At 35.1% G+C, this 25,288-nt stretch overlaps 1 protein-coding gene across 1 annotated transcript; it reads right to left on the bottom strand.

Annotated features, from left to right (window-relative positions):
* Window positions 1-10,664: 10,664 nt before the first annotated feature.
* LOC106064678 (receptor-type tyrosine-protein phosphatase gamma-like) lies at window positions 10,665-25,096 on the bottom strand. The gene is made up of 9 exons (XM_056028271.1): window positions 24,959-25,096; window positions 22,886-23,032; window positions 19,434-19,554; window positions 19,231-19,304; window positions 18,248-18,385; window positions 17,727-17,855; window positions 15,612-15,742; window positions 12,845-12,980; window positions 10,665-10,884 (listed from the first exon to the last, which is right to left on the bottom strand). Exons 1-9 carry the CDS (start codon window positions 24,971-24,973, stop codon window positions 10,723-10,725), a joined length of 1,053 nt encoding a protein of 350 aa, XP_055884246.1. The 5' UTR covers window positions 24,974-25,096; the 3' UTR covers window positions 10,665-10,722.
* Window positions 25,097-25,288: the final 192 nt, after the last annotated feature.

The raw sequence follows: 25,288 nt of genomic DNA, 5'->3' as shown, positions 1-25,288 counted from the left end.
TCTTCGTATCAAGTGAAAAGCTGAAATAGATGAACTAAGTTGGCTGCCTAAATAACTAAAGCACTAATAGTCCGAATATATGCGACAGAGATATTTGGTATCATTTTTTTTTAAAGTGTAGACAAAGAATGAACGGGCACTTGAGTTGTATGGAGCCATAAAGACTGACTGACACATGCACACCGACACTGTGGGAGAGGGCGGGACTGATAACAAGAAAGGGAGAGAGGGAGAGAGAGGGAGCGAGAGGGGGAGGGGGAGAGAGAGAGGGAGGGAGAGAGAGAGAGAGAGAAAGAGAGATGGAAAGAAAGGGGGAAGGGGAAGAGAGAGAGTGTGAGATAGAGAGAGGAAGGGAGAGAGAGAGATGGAGGGAATATATACGACAGAGATATTTGGTATCATTTTTTTTAAGTGCAGACAAAGAATGAACGGGCAGGGAGGGAGAGAGAGAGAGTGAGAGGGAGGGAGAGAGAGAGGGAAGGAGAGAGAGAGAGAGAGAGAGGGAATGGGGTGAGGAAAAAACGGTGGAGGACTGGGAAGGAAGCAGACAACGAGAAAAAAAATGAGATTTTGTAAATAGTAACACAAAGATACTCTAGCTCTATTCCATATGTTCTTGGACCTAATTAGTCAAACTGCTATTGTTAACTCTTTCTCTCCTAACTGACGATACCAACGTTGATTCCACTACAGTGTGATAAATAATTACGGAGAGAAAGAGATAACGACCAAAACTTATGACGTTAAAACGAAAGTCTCAAGACGTTTCAATAATCTCATGACAGACAATATTATCACGTTAACACAGAAAACCTTAGGACGTTTTTTAAGACAAACGTCATTACGTCAAAACAGACTATAAGCACGCTGTTCAGACAGAATATCTCATGATGTCAAGAAACAAAAATGTAATGACATTAAGAAAGAAAATCGCATGGCCTACGGTTAACGAAGGTGTCATATGGCCAGCACAACGACGAACCGCTTTTACTTTTTCCCCAAACTCATGTCACGTACCCGTTAGAGCTGGGTGGACTTAGAGGCGCCCAAAGATCCCGAAATTTAAATTCCCAGTCCTCACCAGGATTCTAACCCGGGACCCCCGGTTCAGAAACCAAGCACTTTACCGCTCAGCCACTGCGCCTCCGAAGATTTGGCTATATTAATAAAAATAAATTCTCCATTAAGGCGAAAGGAATCCGCTCAGATAAATGAAACCCTGTTTCTCCCTCGCATCGATTCTAAAAATAAACTGCCAAAATAAGTTTTCGCTTGATTCGTCACGTCACGCAGCGTTGTTTTCCTATCACTTGATGTGTGTCAACAGTTGTATTTGCCTGGGAGGGAATGGGGCTGGGGGGGAACTTGGAGGGGGATTCGGGAATGGTAGTTTAAGACAGACGTGAAAAAAGGCCATGATGAACATAAGGAAGTATACCGCGTTTTCCTAGAAACGTGATAAGACTAAGACTGCTTTATTGATCCATACAGAAATTTGTTGTGATTACAAGGACTCTTTTCTCATATAAAGACAACACAACAGAAACATACACATAAATACAACAGACACAACATAAAGAGTTCATTCAGCGACTACACACAGGCATCTTGGTCCTTTTCATGTTCCGTGATCAAAGGGTGGCGTTGATATAGTCTGACCGAGTGAGGTACGAACGAGTTTTGTACCGCTCTATTCTTGTCTTGATCGACAGTTGTCGCCCACTTCGCGACGACTTGATGTAGTTATGATGGAGCGGGTGGCTGTTGTCTTCCAAGATATTTGCGATTCTTCTTAGGCATTTCTCTTCAAAAGCTTCCTATAAATATGGTAATGTTGTGAGTATAATTTTTGATGCCCTTTTTATGATGTTTTCTAGGCGGCGCAACAGTTTAGATGAAGCGTTGCCTTGTCAAAAAGTTTTTCCGTATGTTAGCAGATTTTGTATAGTGGCGCCATAAAATTATATAGGATCTTCTTATCCAGTTTAAGGAAAGAAAAAAATAGAGATAAAGTCTATTATAAGCGTATGTGACTTACAAACATATCACTCATGAATTTCCTTTTTTGTTAGAAAGGACAGTTCAGTCCAGGACGCAAGGCAGTGCAGTTCAAGACAGAACAGCGAGTAGACCGGGACTGTTAGTCTGCCATGAAGTCCTGAAGTGAATGTAAGACTAAGATTAAGACTGCTTAATTGATCCTTACGGAAATTTATTGTGATTACAAGGAGTCTTTTCTTATATTAAGACAACACAACAGAAACATACACATAGATACAACAGTACGAGTCCAGGAAGAGATAGAGACAGTAGAGTTTATTAGTTTAGTACGGTGATGTACAGTATAGCATTTTTAGTGTTGATGTATTACCAATAGTCTAGTATTGGCTATTATCTATTTGAGCATTAATTAAAGTACCAGATTCTTTGGAGCTCTTTTTGTCAAGTTCTTGATGTGTTAATGTGTTGTGTGTTTAGCAGTGTTTAGAGAACGCCTGGTTAGGAAAGAGAATCGTAACAATCGAAGCAGGACGTTTTGGCGCCGCCGTTTTGGCTCCGCCGTTTTGGCCCCGCCGCTTTGGCGCGAAGGTCGTTTTGGCGCGAGCCGTTTTGGCGACTGTCACAGTCCAGTTTTAGAACCGCTGTGACATGAAGTGATACTCAGTCACCTATTGCAATATTCCGTGCGGGCAAGCACGAAGTTATGTGAATAAGTTAAAGGACTCTGAAATAAGGGTCAAAAGTTAGTTAGTAAAGAACTCCAGCAGAGAGTGGATGTACGATTTTCTCTGTCTGTAATATGTACCTTAATGAATTTGAGCTTATGTTAACTTGAGAGATTTCTTCGGACTTATATTGTGAACATTTCATTGATGCGATGACTTATTCCACATGGCATGAACAGCCAGTATTTATTGGTGTATATTTTGTGACGGCTGAAGTCGCCAGTATTTTCTGTAATTTATCTTATATGTAATAAATTCCATGTCTGCTACCAGTGTGTTTATCAGTAACTCTAAATGTTGTCGTTGGAGACTTTAGTATACTAGTATTGTTGCGCACTTGCAAATCTAGTGCGGTTAACAAAGTACGTCGTAAGGAAGGGCATTGCACCAGTGCCAGAAGAGGCACCTACAACACACGGACACACCCACGCCGCTACGCCTACAGCCAAAACCAAGTAGCGACATTTGGTGGCCAGTATGTCTTGAATGACAGAACGAACCTACACTCTTTAACAAGTAAATCGTTGATCGTCTACATTCCATCTGGCGTAGAAGTACAAGGACTATTTTCTTCCATTATGGCGGCGAAAACAATTGAACAAGAAATCAATGACTCTGTTGTAAACTCATAAGGACTTATGAACTCTAATCTACTACCTCGACAAGATTAAACTTCAATTTGAGTACTTCAACTAGAAACTTTACCTTACAAAGAGCCATTTTGAACCAAGATCTGATGCAGATTGATGATAAACAACAGGTCAAGGCCCATTCATCTTAACTTTTAGAGATCTACTACCTTAACATCCTCATACACATAAAAGTCGATTTAATTAGTGTGTATGAAACTGAATACAGTCATGCCTGATGAGCCGCAATATGGGTGAAAACAATTACTGAAGAAAAGCCGAAGCCGGAGTACAGCTACCTGTCTGTGCTAATCAATTCCGACGTCATTCAAGTCGACGATTCATCGTGGTGTACGTCTTTTGAGACTCACCTAATCATTTGTTCACTGTTCCAGTAACAAATTGTGGTACACTGGGGCACGTGATACCACCATATCGTCCTAACTGAAGAGAATCTTCTCCATAACATCTTCTGTGAAGAACTTCTCCTGTCTTATATTGCTAATTAAGTCAGTCATAGACTATTGGATTATCTTCTAAAAGATCAAGTACTTTGGATTATGTATACATATACTATTTGTCATCTTAGTCATCGTTGCCCATACTATTTGTACTAAGCCCTTATTGGATCACTAGCTACCAGTTTATTTGATTCTGTTGGGATTATTGAACTCATTGGATATATTACCTCATTTCATTGGTTTACTTTGTGACTGGACTATTGGATATATTACCTTATTTCACTTATTTATTCTATGTTTGGATTATCACTGGACTATGGATCTACACTAAGAGTATCGAGCTTATCTACATCAGACTACACTAGAAAGCCCCTGTAAGTTTTGATCAACTATTGAATATATTTGTTATACATTGATATAATTTAAAGCATCCAACTAATTATTGTTGAATTTAAAGTATCCAATTAAGTATTGTTGACTATTGAAGATAGTCACTAGTGAGTAACTATTTTCATTTTTCTAAGTGTTCTTTTAAGGGTGGCTGGAGAGGGACTATTTTATGAACTATCATAACAATAGGATCTATTAGGGTCTATCCTATTTGTTCGTTAACCTCTATAAGGCCCAATGCGTTTGAGGCTCTCCTTGTTGGTACGGAGGTCATAGAATATAGTGGGAAATTATTTATTTAGCTGTTGAGTCTTGTTTGTATTTCTGTCAGTGTACTTAATCTGTATCTATATTGTTGTTTGTTTAAAAGTCCTGTATCCATATATCTGTATTTCTCCTGTCACATTTCTACTTTTTATTAATTTCTTTAAAAGCAGACTGTGTTGTTCTCTATATTGTTTCGGTGTTTGTCTCTTTACTTATACTGTACATATATTTTTCTTTCTTTTATTAATTTACATTTTTCTACTATTTTACTTTGGCACAACAGCACACATGTATAATATATGTTGAAATTTATGACTATTGAATTTGAATAGTTTATAATTGAGTAACTGAGTAAATTTTGATCTAGATCTATACATTTGTTTCACAATTATCACTACATTCTTTCATTATATTGTAACCATTGATTGAATTTTTTATTGTTGTACAATATACACATGTAAGATAATTGACACACATTGTATTGACAAGTATAACACAGTACATTTTTTTTCTTTTCTCACTTAATTAACTACACAAAGCATTAAACATGTCTTCCTATGACAAAATTTTAGAGCTAGTGAAAGTCATGGAACTAGAAGGGGATGAGAAAAAGGAATTTATCAAAAAAGAACTAGAAAAGGCTGAGAAGAAAGAAAGGGAGGAAAGAGATAGGGCTGAAAAAGAAAAAGATAGAATAGAAAAGAAAGAAAGGGAAGAAAAAGATAGAATAGAAAAGAAAGAAAGGGAAGAAAAAGATAGAATAGAAAAGGATAAAGATAGGGAAGAAAGAGCTGCTGAAAGAGCTCATCAGAAAACATTAAAAGAACTAGAAACTAAACAAAGAGAAAGCCAAGACAAAGTAGAGTTAGCTAAACTAGAAGCTGCCAAAACAAATCCCAACATTAATACCCAACAGTCTACAACAAAGCCATTCATCTCTAAATTCCATAAATATAACTCAAAAGATGAAACACTTGAAAACTATTTAGTCCAATTTGAGCATATAGCCTCAACCTATAGTCTTGACAATGAGGACATGGCCAAACACCTACTAGCAAATTTGTCGGGAGAACCCCTCAACATCATTTCCACTCTAACTGTAGACCAAAAGAAAGACTATGCAGCAGTAAAGACTAGATTATTAGAACACTTTGGAAAAAACTCAGATTTCTATCGTAAGCTATTCAGGGACACTAAATTGAAAAAAGATGGGGACTTCAACAGAATAATATTCGACATGAGGACTAACATGATAAAATGGTTAGAGCTAGCAAAATGTGACATCAAAGACCCGACACAAATCCTAGACATGCTACTTATAGACAATGTCCTCAACAACGTGACAGACTTAGTATTTACTTTCCTTAAAGAAAAGAAGATCAAGACAGAGACTGAACTGATAACGAATCTAAATCTATTTAAAGACAGTCACCCTGGACACACGATTGACAAAAGAGACCTACACCAACTAGTAGCCACAGCAACAACATTCAACAACAACAACAATGACAAATTTAAATGGTCCAACACCAAGACTTGTTTCAATTGTGGGAGAAAAGGTCACGTGAAAAACCAATGCAAAGCTCCTATAAACTACAATAACAATTACAGATACAGAAGTTACACCAGTTTCTACAACCCAAACAGCTACAAACAAAACAACAATAATTACAATAATAGACCATATAGACTACACCAGAGTGCAAGTCCCAATGAAAGAAGAAATTTTGCAAAACAGTTACCAACACAATAACTATAATAGAAACAACAGACAATCTAGGAGGGACACATACAACAATCAGTCTAATAACCATCTACACAGAAATAATAATAGTCATGACAATAGAGAAGAATGAACAGCCTACATGCATTACAATAAGCCAAAATTGAACCTATACCCCTCATACGTAAATGGAATTAAAGTAGAAGCCCTCAGAGATACAGGAAGCAGTGCCATATTAATAAATTCAAAACTAGTAAAACCAGATCAAAAACTGCCAGAAAAGATCAAACTTACATATGCCAATCAAAAGAAATTTGATATTTGTAATACAGCCAGAGTACACCTAGATACCCCATGGATAACTGGAGAAGTAGATGTTATTATTTTAGACACACCAGCACAAGATTTAATAATTGGTAATGTTAATGGTATAAATGATTTAAGTAAAGAAGAAATTATAGAATGGGCAGCAAAAAAGGGTGAAATTTGTGAACTATCTGCTGCACAAGATACAAGTCCTACTACAAACCTCTTAACTAGTGATAACATTATTAGAGTAGAGAATCTATCAAGATACACTAGATGGCAAACAATTGTGGGAGAATTCAGCAATGTAGCACATGTTAAATGGGTAGATATAAGAACTCAAGATAGATCAAATAAAATTGCATTTGTACACTTAAACACAATAGAAGATTGTTATAGAATTATTAAAGCATTCAATAATAAGTTATTTAGAGGAAGATATATTAATGTGAAATATGAAAATGTCTAACTTCACAATGTAATTAGAAACAACCATTTTCAAGCAGGTCAACCTGACATTTTTTCTTGCCATTTTTCTAATAAGTCATGACACTTTATTGTTACACTTTTCTTTTGGGTCATGATGACATTTATGCTTATGATCAATAACAGATCATCTATTTGCTCATTGTATTTTATTGTCAACTTGTAATATGACAAATACCAGATGTGTTTATTTTGTGTGTATATATTGTACTTCATTACTGATCATGCACAGCAATGTAAACAATGAGATTTAAACAACAGTGAACTACTTGAACTGTTGACCTGAATTTTTTTTCATAACAACTCACAGATGTAAATATTGTCTAAAAATTTTTACACACCTGAATACTACAATGAATGTTTATAAACATGGAAATTTGTTTACTATTGTACTTCAATACTACACTCAGACTATTTATAGTAGTCTTATGCAAGGTCAACCTTGAACTGGATTGACATGTCTGAAAATTTTTTTCATTTTTCTTGATGATGGCAAAACTTAGAATAATATTTTGACACAGCACATCACAATTGTAAATAAACATTAACCTCTTTTTTTTTTCTGTAATAATTTTGAATAAATTTACTCAGTGTGTCAAATGATACACATTGATAATGTTGTGCATCTACAATTATAGTAAAACATTGGATGTGGAATAACTTGTATATTTTTCCTTTTTTATATTGATTAGCATGTGATTGTTTGTACACATTTTTTTCTCTCAGTACAAATGTATGCATAAAGCTTGTTAACACTTGATGGAGGTACTTTTCATTACAATTAATGTTACATTTCAGTGATTTTGCTCTCAGTGAATTAAGTATATAAATGATTATACATTTTGGACTCAGTAATTTATATGATGTTATACATAATTACTAAGATTATACAACATGATATGAGCAATTGAAGTGAACTTACAGCACTTGATAGAATAATGGACTAAGCTCATATATATTTGTACAGTGATATTAATGTAAAATATATTTGTCAAAGATTTTTGGTCAAAAATCTTTTTGGAGTGTGGGGCGTATGTCACAGTCCAGTTTTAGAACCGCTGTGACATGAAGTGATACTCAGTCACCTATTGCAATATTCCGTGCGGGCAAGCACGAAGTTATGTGAATAAGTTAAAGGACTCTGAAATAAGGGTCAAAAGTTAGTTAGTAAAGAACTCCAGCAGAGAGTGGATGTACGATTTTCTCTGTCTGTAATATGTACCTTAATGAATTTGAGCTTATGTTAACTTGAGAGATTTCTTCGGACTTATATTGTGAACATTTCATTGATGCGATGACTTATTCCACATGGCATGAACAGCCAGTATTTATTGGTGTATATTTTGTGACGGCTGAAGTCGCCAGTATTTTCTGTAATTTATCTTATATGTAATAAATTCCATGTCTGCTACCAGTGTGTTTATCAGTAACTCTAAATGTTGTCGTTGGAGACTTTAGTATACTAGTATTGTTGCGCACTTGCAAATCTAGTGCGGTTAACAAAGTACGTCGTAAGGAAGGGCATTGCACCAGTGCCAGAAGAGGCACCTACAACACACGGACACACCCACGCCGCTACGCCTACAGCCAAAACCAAGTAGCGACAGCGACGGGACGTTTTGGCGCGAAATACATTATGTAAGTTTATTGTATTATTTCATTTAAAAGAATTATTCATATCTATGTTTTGCATGAGTGTTTGTGTTAAGACATATTTTTCACGTACTAAATGTAAATGTGTGTTTGTGTTTCACATCATTTTCTTTAATAAACATTTTGGCTTGTGTATGTGTGTTTATTAAGAGGCACACTTTTATTTTCAAAAAAGTTTTTTAAGATATTACTTTAAAATTAAAAACAAAAATATAACAAAATGAAACGATGATAGACTAAAAATTGATGCAATTATTTGTTTACATTAACATTGGTTTATTTAATAACTGTATGGTATCTCCAGCTATACATACCAAAAACTTGCTAATAAAAACAATTCGCTGAACGGTGTTAGAATTCATACTATACATACAATATTATGGTAGAGTGAAATAAACATTGTTATAAAAGCTACGTGTTTATTAAATTATCGTCAAATGATATCTCGCGCCAAAACGTCCCGTCGCCAAAACGGCTCGCGCCAAAACGTCCCGTCGCCAAAACGGCGGCGCCAAAACGTCACGTACCGTCGTAACAATATATATATATATATAAGAGGTTTTTGATATCTTATATAAACTTTTTTTTCATTATTGCACATTAACATATCAAGGTTATTCCAATAGCGGTTTTCTACACAAAGTATTTCGCATCATTTTTATTAACAATGAAGATTTAGCTATAAAAACATACATGTGGTTAACAGTAAAACAATAAAATAAGTTTTGTATAAACAAAACAAAGACATGACTATATAACATTGGAGCGTTAGTGAGTTAGATCAAGCATTGAACTCAGAGAGGACACAATTATGTAACACAATAAAGAAGAAAGTACCAACAAAATATTGAAATAGAATCATATTATCTTAACGCATTCTTTATATAAGATTTCCTACTTCCCAATGTAGTTACTGGTAGGTAACTCATAGCACCAAACTGCTGGTAGACAGATAAACCATTGTTGGCTTAATGTTTTCTTATAAACTTTTAAAATAATTGAATAACATTATTTAACTTTATTTATAATATAGATAAAATCAAGTGAACATTAAACCAAATAAATGTAATAGACTTAAGTACTAATATTGTTTTGTAAAAAAAAAAAAGGGAACCGATTTAAATAGAAGAAATTTGTGAATGATAATGTGCATGGAAGATAATTAAAAACAAGCTAAACGTAAAAAAAAAAACAATTAAAAAAATTTGTTGAGACAGACAGACAGACAGACGGACAGACAGAGTGAGTTGATATAAGCTTTGTGACATTTTTTTACAGTTCTCCTCTTTATTTACATAACTATTTTATTTTTTAAGACCCAGTTTACTTTCTCTAAGCAATAAACTACAGTAACATAGTAAATAAAAAAACACAAAGAGATATGGAGAAACCTGGAACGCTATAAGGTAACTTTAAGAAAAAAAAAATATAAAAGATGAAGTTTGGCAACATCTTTGTAATAAATAGACACATTTAGCAAGCTCACTAATGCCAACTACAAATTAAAAATCACTTTATGGTACAAGTGAACAAGCTTTTACTCTACAGTTCATGCACTAACATTGAAAACATTTAAAAAATCCCTTAAAAAAAAAAAAAGCTAAGGTTATCTAAAGGGGACAAATTCTGCCCTTAAAACTATATCAATAATGTACATGATATTTCCCTTATTCGATCTTAAACTAAATAAACCAACTTCATAGGAGAATGCGTGACGGAGAGATAGCGTTAACAATTAATTAAGGGGACTAAACCCAATACATTTAGCCATATCTGTACATACTGATGTATTGGTTTCCCTTGTTGGTATCAAACAAAATGATTCATTACCAGTATTTAATTGACTAATAGTTTTTTTTTTTTTTTTTTTGTAAATTATTGATTCCTGTCTTGTGTCAATGAATAATTGAGCGAAGTGTCAATTCGATACAAAATTGGGTGTGGGAGAAATGACGTGTACACATTTTTTACCAGACAGACAGATTGAGTTGATAGTAGTCTAGTGTGCTCTCCGCACTTTACAATATGTATGATTTCATCTTATCAAAAAGATATCTGTAATAAAAAAGGTTTCCACTAGTTTACATATTGCTGTAAACATTGCCTTCTTGGGCCTGAGATTCATCCACGTCTTTGTTCTTGAGGCTAGAAAATCTTGGAAAGAAATTCTCCTCCATGTTATTGTAGGCTGCTGAGGTGTCATTGTAACTCTGTAGAGCCTCGTGCAGCATGACGTAATGTTCCTGGAGTATAAGAATATTAATTACTTGTTAATAATAATAAGAGATCTTTACGTCTTAGAAAACATTCACGCAGTGGTGTAGCTAGGAATTCGCCCATCATCTGGGGCTGCATTTTGCGTAATATTTAATATAAAAAACAATTTCGAACACTTATTTGGGGGTTGAATTTTAAAGTCTCCCCCTTCCTTCCCCCACCCTACATACGCCAATGTAATCAGGGACCTACTGAGTGTCAGATAGACCCTGGGGTTACAATGTCATCCGGCCGGAGAATGGAGTTCCCAATGATGTGCATAACTCGTGTAACTGTTTTCATAGACTAGTATAACACTAAAAATCATAAACGATCTCTTAGTAAAGCGAGACTTGGGTCAATTACGATCAAAGTAGAAATTGTAAAAGTATTTTTTTTTTAAAGTGACCAACTAGTGGCAGCCCCGCCGGTCAAAAGGATTCTACCCAGAGGGTCTTTGCCCAAATGACCAGCCTAAAGAGGACTGGTGTGAACGCTAAAGAGAAGATTAGCATAAGACGTCAATAAATAAGGACGTATACTTGTAAGAAGTTATTTCTTGTTTGAATTAAAACATCCATAATGTCTACACGCCTCTGCTTTTAAAGCGAATCTGAATATATAGTTAATAAAAGTTACATTACGAAGGGCAGGGTAATTATCCCATATGGGGGACAAACGTAAGCAGTCCTTTTTGTGAGCTAAAAGGTGTTCGACGTAACAGAGGTGCCTCACGGAAACGCTTTCAAGACCAGCTTAGGTGCCAATTTGCCTTAGCTGTCATAGAAGAGATCACCTGGTTGAAAGCAGCTTCAGAACGAGACAGCTGGAGGTCACACACAAAGGCCGCGGGATGCACATTTGAGACCAAAAGAAAATCCGTTGCCGAGAACAGACGCAGACGGCGAAAAAAAAAATCTTAATCGACCACCTGCGGTCAATGGTAATGCTTGCCCTGAGTGTAGCAAAATATATAGGCCACAGCTTGGGCTGCGTAGCGACGGGAAATACTGCATTCCTCATTAATCTTAGAACTGGAAGTCAAGCCTTATTATTATAAAGCCTAATTTCAATTTCTCAATTAAAATATAACACGATTACCTTGGTGTAGCTGTACTAGCTGTTAGCAGCTACAAATCAATGACTAAGCAATAACTTTAAAAGGGGTTACTGGATAGCGAAATTTATTTTTTTTATTTTTGCTTTAACTTAATAACTATTGTTATATTATATCATATGACAACTCAGTAATAAAAAATATATATTGAATGTTGTCTAATGTTTCCGGGTTGCCATGGTAACGGCAGCCATCTTGAAAATAAACAAAAATTAGTTCATATAGGAAAATTCTAAAATTTTTCAAAATAGATAAATTTCAAAGCTAAAAATACTTACACCTTAAAGTATAAAGGTGGCTGGATGGAGCTAGCTAGATTTTATACATTTTCATTTAGTATTGTGCATTTTATGATTTTTTAAAAAAGGGTGATTTTTTTCCTGTAAAATGCATCCACATTTTTTTTTCCCAAAAGATCATATATTAAAAACTTCTTCAGCTAAAGTTATTAAAACTAGCTGATTCTCTGTATTATTTATCTCTGAATATGTGTACCAAATTTGACACATTTATCTCTATTAGTTCTAGAGATTTTAGAAATATGTTACAGGGGGGGTCACAAAAAATGCATTCACTCAAAAACAGTGAATTTGTATTAAGAAAAATATGGAAAATAGTGTTCACCACGCATCATTAAAATATTTTTTTTCAATAAAAAATGCTATTTTTTAGAAAATTTTTGGTGCCAGTTTATAAAATACATGTCCACCTATTTAATTACACCAAAATTGAAAAATCGATTTTTTTACCCAAAATCGGATCCAGTAACCCCTTATTAAATTAACTTAAATATGCTACTATATATTATATCCATAAATTGAACAACTTACAAAAGTTGAGATCACTTGTGGTCTTATTGACTTGACACTACCTACAACCAGAGGGATGGCCAGACAGGTGTCATGGTCAATTCTGTCCAGCAGAAGAGATAAAACACAGGCCAGTCCACTGTAGGTCGCACCGTCCCTAGAAGAACAAAAAAATGTTAAATCTAATTTTGTGCATTCTTATATTAACATTAATTCAACGAGAGGATTTAAATGATTTTAGATCGTAAAAAGAAACTCCGTTATGTATTCACCATAACTTTCTTTGGCATTTTGTGTTATATTGGGTCATTAATTAAGACTTTAAGATATAGCTGCACTGGCCTTCACTATAAGAACCATCAAAATCCATCGTTACAATTAGATAATCCGAATTGTACAACTTTTTTTTTCAAAGAGTTTTTTTTAAGATTCTGTCCTAAATCATCGCTCTTGATTAAATTATTCATTTAACCCGGAAGTGGCGGAACACATCCCCAAAAGATTTACTTCTATTGCAAAGTAAACTGTAAACATATTTCCATCAATGTAAAACCTTTAGATAAAAAAAACTACTATGTTTTTAAACTTGTAAACCATGTACTATATAAAAACTACATAAAAAGTTCCGTAAGGCTGTTATAGCAGGAAGTGGTAATAGATATAAGCATTCCTAATGGCGTTGGTCGTCTAGAATAGCATCTGACAACATGTCAAACTCTTATCTTATCTTATCTTATATAATACAGACGTTACTTCAAAAAAGAAGATGATTACGTCATACGCGTCATGCATTTAGTCATGCATATTAACCAATGACTTAAATTCTGCCAAGTCACTGGTTTTCCTGGCTAGCTCAGGCAACCCATTCCATGCTCTTGGCCTTCACGTGTGGATAATTTATCGAGTCCGGCGGAACTGTTTTCACTAACAGAACTAGAGTCGAAAGCGAGTAACTGGCTCCTGATAAGTATGCTTCGAGAAGGAGGCGCTCGTTAGCCATGGCTGGCTACCCACCTAAGAGAAAGAAAACTCCGAATTCAAAACTCTAATGCCTTGCAGCTCTACCTAATCATGGGGAAAGGCTTCGGAAGTCAATCTTGAGTAAACATTAGGAGGCAGTTTGCAGCAGTCAGTGCTACACCCTTGCAGAGCCTGCTACGCCTCTGACCCCAAACTGTGTCGGCACTTGCCGTTCCTTTGAATACATCAGCTGCGTGGAGATGTAGGGGGAGGGACTGATGTGTGGGAGACATCTTTCCCACCACAGCTAATGCCCAGGCAATCCTCTCATTTCTTTGAAATGATTTATAGTCACTTCGCGACTGAAGGAGACAATGATATTATATAACAACCATATACTAAATAACAACTATATACTATATAAAATATTAAAAACTATATACTATTGTTGTATCTGAAGAGTTACTCTGGACTGAACCATAATCTTCAAATACAAAAACAAAATTTTATAAAATACTCTTAAAGACACAAAGATAAAGGCACATTCCTTATCCCATATGCTAGTACAAATTTGTACAAATACTCCTTCTTCCCTAGTGCTATTAGAGCATGGAATGGGTTGCCTGAGCTAGCCAGGAAAACCAGTGACTTGGCAGAATTTAAGTCATTGGTTAATATGCATGACTAAATGCATGACGCGTAGGACGTAATCATCTTCTTTTTTTGAAGTAACGTCTGTATTATATAAGATAAGATAAGACAATGTAGTCCTGTGTGTGATCAGCCAACATATGCAACACGGGCCACTGAAAAAGGACTGATGTAAACTCTACCTGTGTAGATCTATTTCGTTATCGGACTAGGGACTGCGTGTTTTCAAGAGGGCATTGGGTCAAGTCACCCTGACCCAAGAAAGGACCAGCAGACTTAAGACCAGACAAAGATTCAAGAACAGGCTGTGTATAGCTGTTACTGCCAGACATTTGATTGTTATATTTTTTTGCTTATTTATTACTCTCATTAAAGTGTCTCGTTAAGATCGGAGCCCTACTTGTCAAGTTCTTGACTTAGCCATTTTGTTCTGTGAAGAGTCTATATAGAATCGGAACACTCTATAAAAACTATACGCTATAGTGCAGCTATACTGTATAAAAACTTTATACTATTGTTATACTATGCTGGATAAGAGAAGCGATTTTGAAACCAAAATTCAAAGGGAAAGATAATTCTATCCATCAACAAAATGCTATACGACAAAATGCCAAGGAAGACTAAATGTCATAAAAGACAAAATTTCAAAGGCAAAATGTCACAGAATGCAACATTTCATAGAAAGCAAAATGCTATAGAAGGAACGTTGTGATAGAAGTATAAATGTCATAGAAGTCAAATTGTTATAGAGGGCAAAATGCTAAAAGATGGAAAATGTCATAGAAGACAAAATGTCATAGATAGTAAAATGTCATAGAAGTCAAAATACTAAAATACCTTTCCAACCTTGCGATCTATTGAGGCAAATGGTAGCAAGCTCCTCTGTTTCTATGATAAATAACGAGGGTGTCACGTGGCCATCACAACGGCCAACTGCCTTTGCTTCCCCCCAAGTTTGTCAGGTATCCATTCGAGTTGGATGGACTCAGGGGCCTTACGTATTGTGTGAAATTAGTACATTTTAAATTATTTCAGAAAAAAAAATGCCTTAGGTAGAGTGCTATATAAGGTACATAGGTATAGTAAACCCCGGTTTGTTTGTTTCTTAGCGCTAAAAATAAAGTTTTCATAACAAATGCAGGGACATAATTATTCTCCTAAAGGTTCTTTTTATCACCTGCAGGTATAAATAATTCTCCCATTGGCGAGTGCGTTATAAGACCTGGACTTGTTAACCAGGGAAAGTAGCCTCCTTGCATCAGGGTCATGGACTTTACATTTCAAATGAATGACGTCGTGTTCCGCTTTCTGTCAAGACAAAAACATTCCATTTACATTTTTTAGGGTTATAATATCATCTTTCATACTTTAAACTGTCTTTAAAGATATATTATTCTAATACAAACTCTTAATTTTCACTTATTATCCGTATTCCTACCCAAACTGGGCCCCAGCGAAATCCGTTTCGCATAGGGCCCCACAATGGTTAAGTCCGGCCCTACTATTTAGTGACGAGTGATTACTACTTGTTCTCCCCCTTCCCTTTTTTTTCGCCGCTAAAGTTACGTGGGGTAACTCTAGTCCGACTTGCAGAAGTAGAAGAGTGATCTGTCCTTGACTGCTTGGTGGTGTCAGGAATGGTTGAGCCATGAAGAGAATTATATTTATATAGATTATCTCCAATAGCACTTGCCAAACTCAAAACAGTCTGGAAAGACAAAGGCATAGCCCTCCACAATAAAATCAGATTGATGCGCTCCCTGGTCATGGCGAGATTCTTATATGTTGACGAATCTTGGACGCTGACTGCAGAACAAGAGACGAGGACCCTAGCTTTGAAATTGAATTGCTACAGAAATATCCCAAGTGTCAAAACCAAAGACTGCCTTACAAACGAGGAGATTAAAAACAGGATTAATACAGCGATTGGATCCCACGATGACCTGTTAACTACTGTCAAATTAACGCAAACAAAAACTCTATGGTAATATGACAAGTTCCTCACGGCTCGAAAAGACCTTCCTACAGGGAACAGTACCAGGAAAAAAAAGATGAAGCAGACAGAGAAAGCAAAGAGGAGACGACGTCAAAGAATGGATGGGTCTATCATTGAAGAGATTATCCAAGGCCAAGGCATAGAGGAATGGAGAAAGATGGTCAAAAGTTCTCGTGTGGTGCCCCAACGGTCAAGCAAATAAATTGTCTAAGAGATTGGTAGAGGTAAATATTTTATGAACACAACTCTAAGTGATGTTGCAATTAATAAAATGTGCAAATGCCTTGTAATTAGAAGAAAAGTTAAGTAGAATCAAAAGGTGTGCCTTATATGCATAAAATAAATGTGAATATGACAGTAAATGTGAATATGACAGTATGTAAGACGATGGCAGTTAATGTGAGGATGACAAATAATAAGAAGATGAGAGCTAATATGAGGATTACAATAAATGGGACAATTTCCTAAAAAAGAAGATGGCAGTAAATGTGAAGATTACAGTAATCACGAGGATGACAGTAAATGTGGCGATGACAGTAAATGTGGCAATGACAGTAAATGTAAAGATGACAGTAAATGTGAAGACGCTAGTAAATGTAAAGACGGCAGTAAATGTGAAGATGACAGTAAATGTGAAGACAGCAGTAAATGTGAAGATGACAGTAAATGTGGCGATGACAGTAAATGTGAAGATGACAGTAAATGTGGAGACAGCAGTAAATGTGAAGATGACAGAAAATGTGGCGATGACAGTAAATGTGAAGACGGCAGTAAATGTGAAGATGACAAAAAATGTGAAGAAGACAGTAAATGTGAAGATGACAGTAAATGTGAAGATGACAGTAAATGTGAAGATGACAGTAAATGTGAAGACGCCAGTAAATGTGAAGACGCCACTAAATGTGAAGACGCCACTAAATGTGAAGACGCCAGTAAATGTGAAGACGCCAGTAAATGTGAAGACGGCAGTAAATGTGAAGACGGCACTAAATGTGAAGACGCCACTAAATGTGAAGACGCCACTAAATGTGAAGACGCCAGTATATGTGAAGACTGCAGTAAATGTGAAGACGCCACTAAATGTGAAGACGCCAGTATATGTGAAGACTGCAATAAATGTGAAGACGCCACTAAATGTTAAGACGCCAGTAAATGTGAAGAGGCCAGTAAATGTGAAGATGGTAAATGTGAAGATGACAACAAATGTGAAGATGAAATTTATGTTTAAAGCAAGACTGAAAGTGAACACAAATTTGAAGGCGGACATAAAAGCAGATTTAAAATAGGCCTACTTACAGTGTTTTCATTGATAACTTTGATTGTATGTTCTTCCCACATATTGTCTCCCTTTATGCCCATAGATCGGATGCTAAAAGGTGAAGCAGTGATTGGCTTATCTTGGCTCGGCAAATAGTTAGCTATTGTCTGGAAACATTATATGTAAATAAATTATTACCTTACAAGAAACATTAATTTTGAAATCAAATTCTAAAAATCTAATAATTCCGTTAAGATGTCGGAAAATTGTAGCTCTAGTAAAATAAATAAATAAGTATCTTTACTAAGGCGAATAATTACTCACAACTACGTCTCTCAATAATCAGAAGTTATTTCCTTTATTCAATATCAAACAAAATAACTACTAATAATTGACTTAATAGCTCATCTTTTAATTGATTCATGTTTTGTTAGATAGAATATGTGATTGTTTAAAATTTCAACTTACTCCAAGATTGGGTGTGGGAGAAATAACGTGTACAAACTTTTATCAGACAGACAGACAGAGCTTCGTAAAAATGTGTTAATGTGTTTATTACCTGGTCAGTGCTCCTTTTGTCCACTTCAAAAGCCACAATGAGTGATACTCTATGCTGAGTGACCAGTCTGAAGAAATCAATGAGAGTTGAAGGCATTGGGAGCTGAGTTAAGATTTGTTGATCTTTCTTATAAAAGCCCTGAAATGTTTGTGATACAATGGCGTTTTACTAAAGATATCAATATAAAACTAGAAATCTCAAACCACTTGAGTTGCATTCTTAAAGCTACATAAGAGACATTATTCCAATGTGATTATCAAAGTACAAAACAAGAATTCAATGCATCAAAATATAAAAAACATCTTTTTTAAAAAGAAAAGCTTATCTAAGGAAAAGAATCCCGTACTTACAACCATATATCTCAATCATTTAGAAGTTATTTCACTTATTAGATAACAGACGCTATAAATAATTATCAATAATCAATTGAATAATTAGTTAATTTTTTCTGTGGCGACATGCAATTTTTGCTTCATTATTCATTATTATTTCTTTGCTGGATGTATATTGAATGTTCTTTTCTAATTAGTTATGCGGATGAAGACTTCTGATCCCCTGGCAATCAAATCATTAAAAAAGAACAATCTGGTATAAACTTTGTCACATGTAAATTATTAGTGAGTCTGGTGAGTACGGATAATAAAGATTATCATTATTATTATTATTATTATTATTATTATTATTATTATTATGCTGCTACAGTAGCAATGAATATGTTTTTAAGTTTCAACACCTTGTGGGGAAGAAGTAACGAGTACAATATTTGTACCAGACAGACAGACGGACAGAGTGACTTGACATAAGCTTTGGGTAATTAATTAACTATGTTTGGTTTAGAAAATGGAAATAAATTTTACAGTAAATGTGCAGTTCTTTTCCTTTATTTAAGCTTTTTTTTTTTTTTTTTTAAATCTTTTTTTTATGGTGCATGTTTTTAAAAAAAGTAGTTTAACAATAAAAAATAATGAACACTAAAAATTTACCTGTACAAAAACTGCATTTATGTAGTCATCAAATTCTTTGGAATCGCTGCCTAAGTACGGCCTGTAACAATTTTCTGTCAAAAACATGTGAGACGAAATTATCATTACAGAAATAATAAATCTGAAATTGACTAAGATTGTAGATAAATTTAATTTAGCAAAATAATATTGAGATTTCCATAAGGGCACGTGCTAAAACTTACTTGGAATGATAGATTCGAATCTATTTTTGGTATCGACTACTTTTACATTCTCAGTATTCTGATAAATAGCTTCAGAATTGGTTTTTGGGTTTGATTCGTTTTGACATATGGCACAAATATTCTGAAAAATTAAAAATGGTATATTCACTTTTAATAATACAAGATTTTAAAAAGGCATTCAAGTAAAAAAATTAGGAAGAATGCAATTTTTTTTAGGAGATCACGCTAACCAAGCTAATTCCAGCATATTTTGTCTTATCTGACAAAGAAATAACAGAGGCGAGTCCCCCTCTGTATAAAGGCGCCATTTTGGCTGGACAGCTCTCACAAATGTCGCGGCGCGGAACGCATTTAAATCCCAAAGAAAAGCCCTGAGCGCAGACAAAAAGATCCTACCTAGACCCCCTTAGGACTACATGTGTACAGCTGTGACGTGGCAACGAGCTATTAGTCTAATTTGTTTACAGATTGTGACTTTGCAGATCAGTGTCCAGATATTCTATAACGATTGGTTTCGGGGGAGCCCTCTCTTGTGGAATCCCCGGGACGTAGCCGCGCCTGCGCTGCCTTAACCCCAGGCAAGGTCTCAAAGTGGATAAAAGAACTATGTTTGGGCCTACTTAGGCATAATCTGTCACTAAGCTTTTCGGATATTAGGATGGCAGTATATTATGTTTATATCATTGTATTGATTTGTTATGTGTAATTCAAAAACGTGTATTACACATATCGTAAAGGATAATAAAGATTTTAATAATGATCATTATTTAAGAAAAAACTAACATTGATTTATTCTCTGCTAGAGTCTACTTTCATTAGAGCGAAACAAATTTCAATGTAGTCCCTTTAACAATGCCCACCGATATAATGATGTAGCAGCAGTTCTGCCTTTTGATAGGCAGCGAGAATCTGCTCAGAGATGCTTTGAGATACTTAGAGATACTTAGAGATACTCAGAGATACTTAAGATACTTAGAGATATTCAGAGATACTTAGAAATACTTAGAGATACTTAGAGATACTCAGAGATACATAGAGATACTTAGAGATACTTAGAGATACTCAGAGATACTTAGAGATACTCAGAGATACTTAAAGATACTTAGAGATACTTAGAGATACTCAAATATACTTAGAGATACTTAGAGATACTCAGAGATACTTATAGATACTTAGAGATACTCAGAGATACGTAGAGATACTTAGAGATACTCATAGATACTCATAGATACTTAGAGATACTTAGAGATACTTATAGATACTTAGAGATGCTCAAATATACTTAGAGATACTTAGAGATACTTAGAGATACTTAGAGATACTTTGAGATACTTAGAGATACTTAGAGATACTCAGAGATACTTAAAGATACTTAGAGATACTTAGAGATACTCAAATATACTTAGAGATACTTAGAGATACTTAGAGATACTCAGAGATACTCATAGATACTTAGAGATACTTAGAGATACTTATAGATACTTAGAGATGCTCAAATATACTTAGAGATACTTAGAGATACTTAGAGATACTTTGAGATACTTAGAGATACTTAGAGATACTTAGAGATACTTAGAGATACTCAGAGATACTTAGAGATACTTAGAGATACTCAGAGATACGTAGAGATACTTAGAGATATTAAGAGATACTCAGAGATACTTAGGTATACTTAGAGTTACTTATAGATACTTAGAGTTACTTATAGATACTTAGAGATACTCAAATATACTTAGAGATACTTAGAGATACTCAGAGATACTCAGAGATACTTAGAGATACTTAGAGATATTCAGAGATACTTAGAAATACTTAGAGATACGTAGAGATACTCAGAGATACTTAGAGATACTTAGAGATACTCATAGATACTCATAGATACTTAGAGATACTTAGAGATACTTAGAGATGCTCAAATATACTTAGAGATACTTAGAGATACTTAGAGATACTTTGAGATACTTACAGATATTCAGAGATACTTAGAGATACTCAGAGATACTCAGAGATACTTAGAGATACTTAGAGATACTCAGAGATACGTAGAGATACTTAGAGATACTCAGAGATACTCAGAGATACTCAGATATACTTAGAGATACTTAGAGATATTCAGAGATACTTAGAGATACTTAGAGATACTCAGAGATACTTAGAGATACTTAGAGATACTCAGAGATACTCAGAGATACTCAGAGATAGTTATAAATACTTAGAGATACTTAGAGATACTTAGAGATACTTTGAAATACCTAAAGATACTTAGAGATACTTAGAGATACTCAGAGATACTTAGAGATACTTAGAGATACTCAGAGATACGTAGAGATACTTAGAGATACTAAGAGATACTCAGAGATACTTAGAGATACTTAGAGATACTTAGAGATACTTAGAGATACTTAGAGATACTTAGAGATACTCAAATATACTTAGAGATACTTAGAGATACTTAGAGATAATTAGAGATACTCAGAGATACTCAGAGATACTTAGAGATATTCAGAGATACTCAGAGATACTTAGAGATACTTAGAGATACTCAAATATACTTAGAGATACTTAGAGATACTCAGAGATACTCAGAGATACTTACAGATATTCAGAGATACTCAGAGATACTCAGAGATACTTAGTGATACTTAGAGATATTCAGAGATACTTAGAAATACTCAGAGATACTTAAAGATACTTAGAGATACTTAGAGATATTTAGACTTAGAGATGCTTAGAACTTCAAGTAAGTCTGCGAGGTTAGTTGTCATTATCCCCTGGATTCATGAACAACATGGAATGAGTTGCCTGAGCCTGCCAGGAAGACCAATGACTTAGCAGAATTTAAGTCATTGGTTAACATGACTAGATGCATGCGGCGTGGTACGTTATCATATTCTTTTTTTTTGAAGTAACAAGATAAGATAAGATTGTAGCTAATGCCTTGATATTCATTTCATTTCCATACTCATTCATACCCGATACTTATTTGTGATCTTATTTGTGATCGTATTTGTGATCGTATTTGTGATCGTATTTGTGATCTTATTTATGATCTTATTTTGACATGATCTCTTTTTTGTTCAGTTTCTTCTGTAGCAGAATTTAAGTCATTGGTTAGCATGACTAGATGCATGCGGCTTATGACGTAAGTATATTCTTCTTTTGAAGTAACTTTCTGTATTATAAGATAATTATAAGATTATAAGATAAGATAAGATAAGATATATTGTTAGATTAGGCTGAGGTTTAAGATTTATCTGGTAATCAGACAGACACCAACAACTACAAGGGCAAGGCCTATCAAATATATAATAGGGTGCATGGGCATAGGCGTTCATAGAAGTTGGGCAACAGCATCAGTCATGAGGCGTCCCCAAGATGGGAGAAAAGATAAAACTGGGGGGACAGTTCTAAATTTGAATAATGTTAATGTAAAATTTAATTTTTTTTTTCACCTGAAATTCTTTTTCCATATTTGACATTCCGGAAATCGATTTTGTTAGTAAATGTTGCATTCTGGTTTTACTGTCATTGAAAATCACGGTGGTTCCCATGGAAACTATGGCGGCTTGCGCAGCTTTGTGCAGAAATATATACTGGTCCTAAAAAGAACGTATTAATCCCGTAAATTATGATAGATAATTTTAAATATATATATATATATATATATATAAACCTTATCACCTAAAGTCATAAAAAAGCAAAAAAAAAAAAAAAAAATTTGAAAAGTTTATATTAAGTGTAATAGTATCAATTAGTTTGGATCAGTCATGTAAGAAATTTGTAATAAATCTAGACCAGCAATAATAAATCTGTGCGACTAATACTATTTTTAGCCATTGTTGATTGGTTAGCGCTATTTCATGCTTTAAGGTTTCTCAATACGCTATGATCCGAACAGTTGGGACAAATTGCGAGGGGGGGGGGAGGTGGAGAACGAAGAGAAAGAAAGAGAAAGCTGGGTGGATTTTACCGTTACTTGGTTTTTAAAAGCATTTACAAGAAATGAAAAAGAAAGACCTGTATTCGAATTCGTGGCTCACACTTCCTCTGGCCGACGTGCTAACCACTCTGCTAGTGAGGTACTTATGACTAGAGAAGAATAAATATTGTTTGTTTCAATTTTAAGCGGCGACCTATAAAGGGAGCTAATTCAGCTTATACCACCACTTTAGTCATGCACAGTTTCTTCTCCTTGTTCGAGCTGCCAAACAAAATAATTAATGACCAATATTTAATTAACTAATTGTTTTTTTGTTTTATTAATTCTTGTTTTCTCGGGTGAAATAAATTATTGTGCAAAATTTCAGCTTGATTGAATGTTGGACAAATAAGGTGTACACATTTTTTAACAGATAGACAGTCAAGCAGCACAACTTTACTTTTCTCCAACTAATGTCAGGTACCCATTTGGGTGGACTCAGAGGCGCCCAAAGATCCCGAAATTAAATATCCAAATCATCACCAGGATTCAAACCCGGGATCCCGATTTGGAAGCCTAGCGCTTAACCTCTCAGCCACCGCGCCAACAGTATAAGCCGAAGTAATAGAAGAACTTCCACTACACACACACAGATATACGTCCTAAAATAATATTACAATATTATCTCAGATATACGTCCTAAATTAATATTACAATATTATCTCTCTTGAAAAGGGGAATAACTTAAACTATTGACATTATACATTGATAAACACATTGTTACAGCTTACAGTTACTATTATATCTATCGTTATACAATCTACATTAGTTTCTCACGAAATCAAAGTGTAACTGGGTTCAGCTGTATTAGAAAACCTAAATAACTCGGTCAAGACGAACAGAAAACATTTATTACTATCGACAGCATGAATCACACACTGGCCTCTGTCAATGGGAAAACTAATCTACTTCTTGTCATTCGCGCAAACATTCTGTCATATGCAAATAAAAATAGATTATACACACATTTAACAGTGATACGCTGTAGACTTTGATTTAAGCCCCAGTGAGTTAATTCAAATCTAGAGTATATTAAAAAGCAGGTGCGGTGGCTGAGTGGATAGCGCTTGGCTTCCGAACTAGAGGGTCCCGGTTTCCAATCGTGGTGAAGACTTGGATTGTAATTTTGGGATCTTTAGGGCGAATGCTGGTGAAAAGTAAAGGCTATTGGTCGTTGTGAAAGCTACATGACACCCTTGTTAATCATAGGCCACATTTCTTCTTCTTCTTCTTCGTTCTCATTGTTATGTTGGAGTGTTCAGATGACTAGACCAATACATGAGATGAACTGCGCAGTGGTTTCCAAATCAGGGAGCTCTCCATATAGTTTTCTTGGGGTGTTTTGGGGCCAGTGTCTTTTACGGGCCTCTTGGTAAAGAGAGCAGTTTTGGAGGACGTGGTCGGCATTCTCTGGTGATCAGAGGCCACAGAAACAGATGACCTTTTCATCGTCTGCCCTATAGACCACAAGGTCTAAACGGGGAACTTTACTTTTTTTTTTAATACTGTTGGCGTTTTTTTTAAGGTCATGATAAGTGACACTTACTGGGGTTTGAATCATAAGAAATCTATCTTCTCTTAGTTTGACCAAAGTTTTGTAAAAATCTACAGATCCAGTCTCTTTAGCTTGACTCAGGATGTTATGGAGAGCAATGAATGTCCCTGTCCTTCCAACGCCAGCGCTGCAATGACAATGTGATATTTAAATTGATAAATGAAAATACTATATCCGAGGGATAAAGTCAAGTTAGAATCACTCTGGGGATATATCCTTATAGCTGCCTGGTCGTGCGGTTTGCGCGCTGGACTGTCGTTCAGATTTATCGATGGTCCCGGGTTCAAACCCTGCCCTCTCCCATCCCCTGTCGTCCTGCGG

This window comes from Biomphalaria glabrata, chromosome 5 (genome assembly GCF_947242115.1).
Source record: "Biomphalaria glabrata chromosome 5, xgBioGlab47.1, whole genome shotgun sequence".
Classification (NCBI taxonomy): Eukaryota; Metazoa; Mollusca; class Gastropoda; family Planorbidae; genus Biomphalaria; species Biomphalaria glabrata.
The sequence above is the reverse complement of the archived record's forward strand: the minus strand, read 5'-3'. Positions and strand labels throughout refer to the sequence as shown.

Coding starts and splice junctions, on each gene's coding strand:
- LOC106064678 (XM_056028271.1), bottom strand. Junction 19,555..22,885: donor ATATGGAAAAAGAATTTCAG/GTGAAAAAAAAA, acceptor TTAATTTTTCAG/AATATTTGTGCCATATGTCA. Junction 10,885..12,844: donor CACAAGTGATCTCAACTTTT/GTAAGTTGTTCA, acceptor CTTATACTCCAG/GAACATTACGTCATGCTGCA.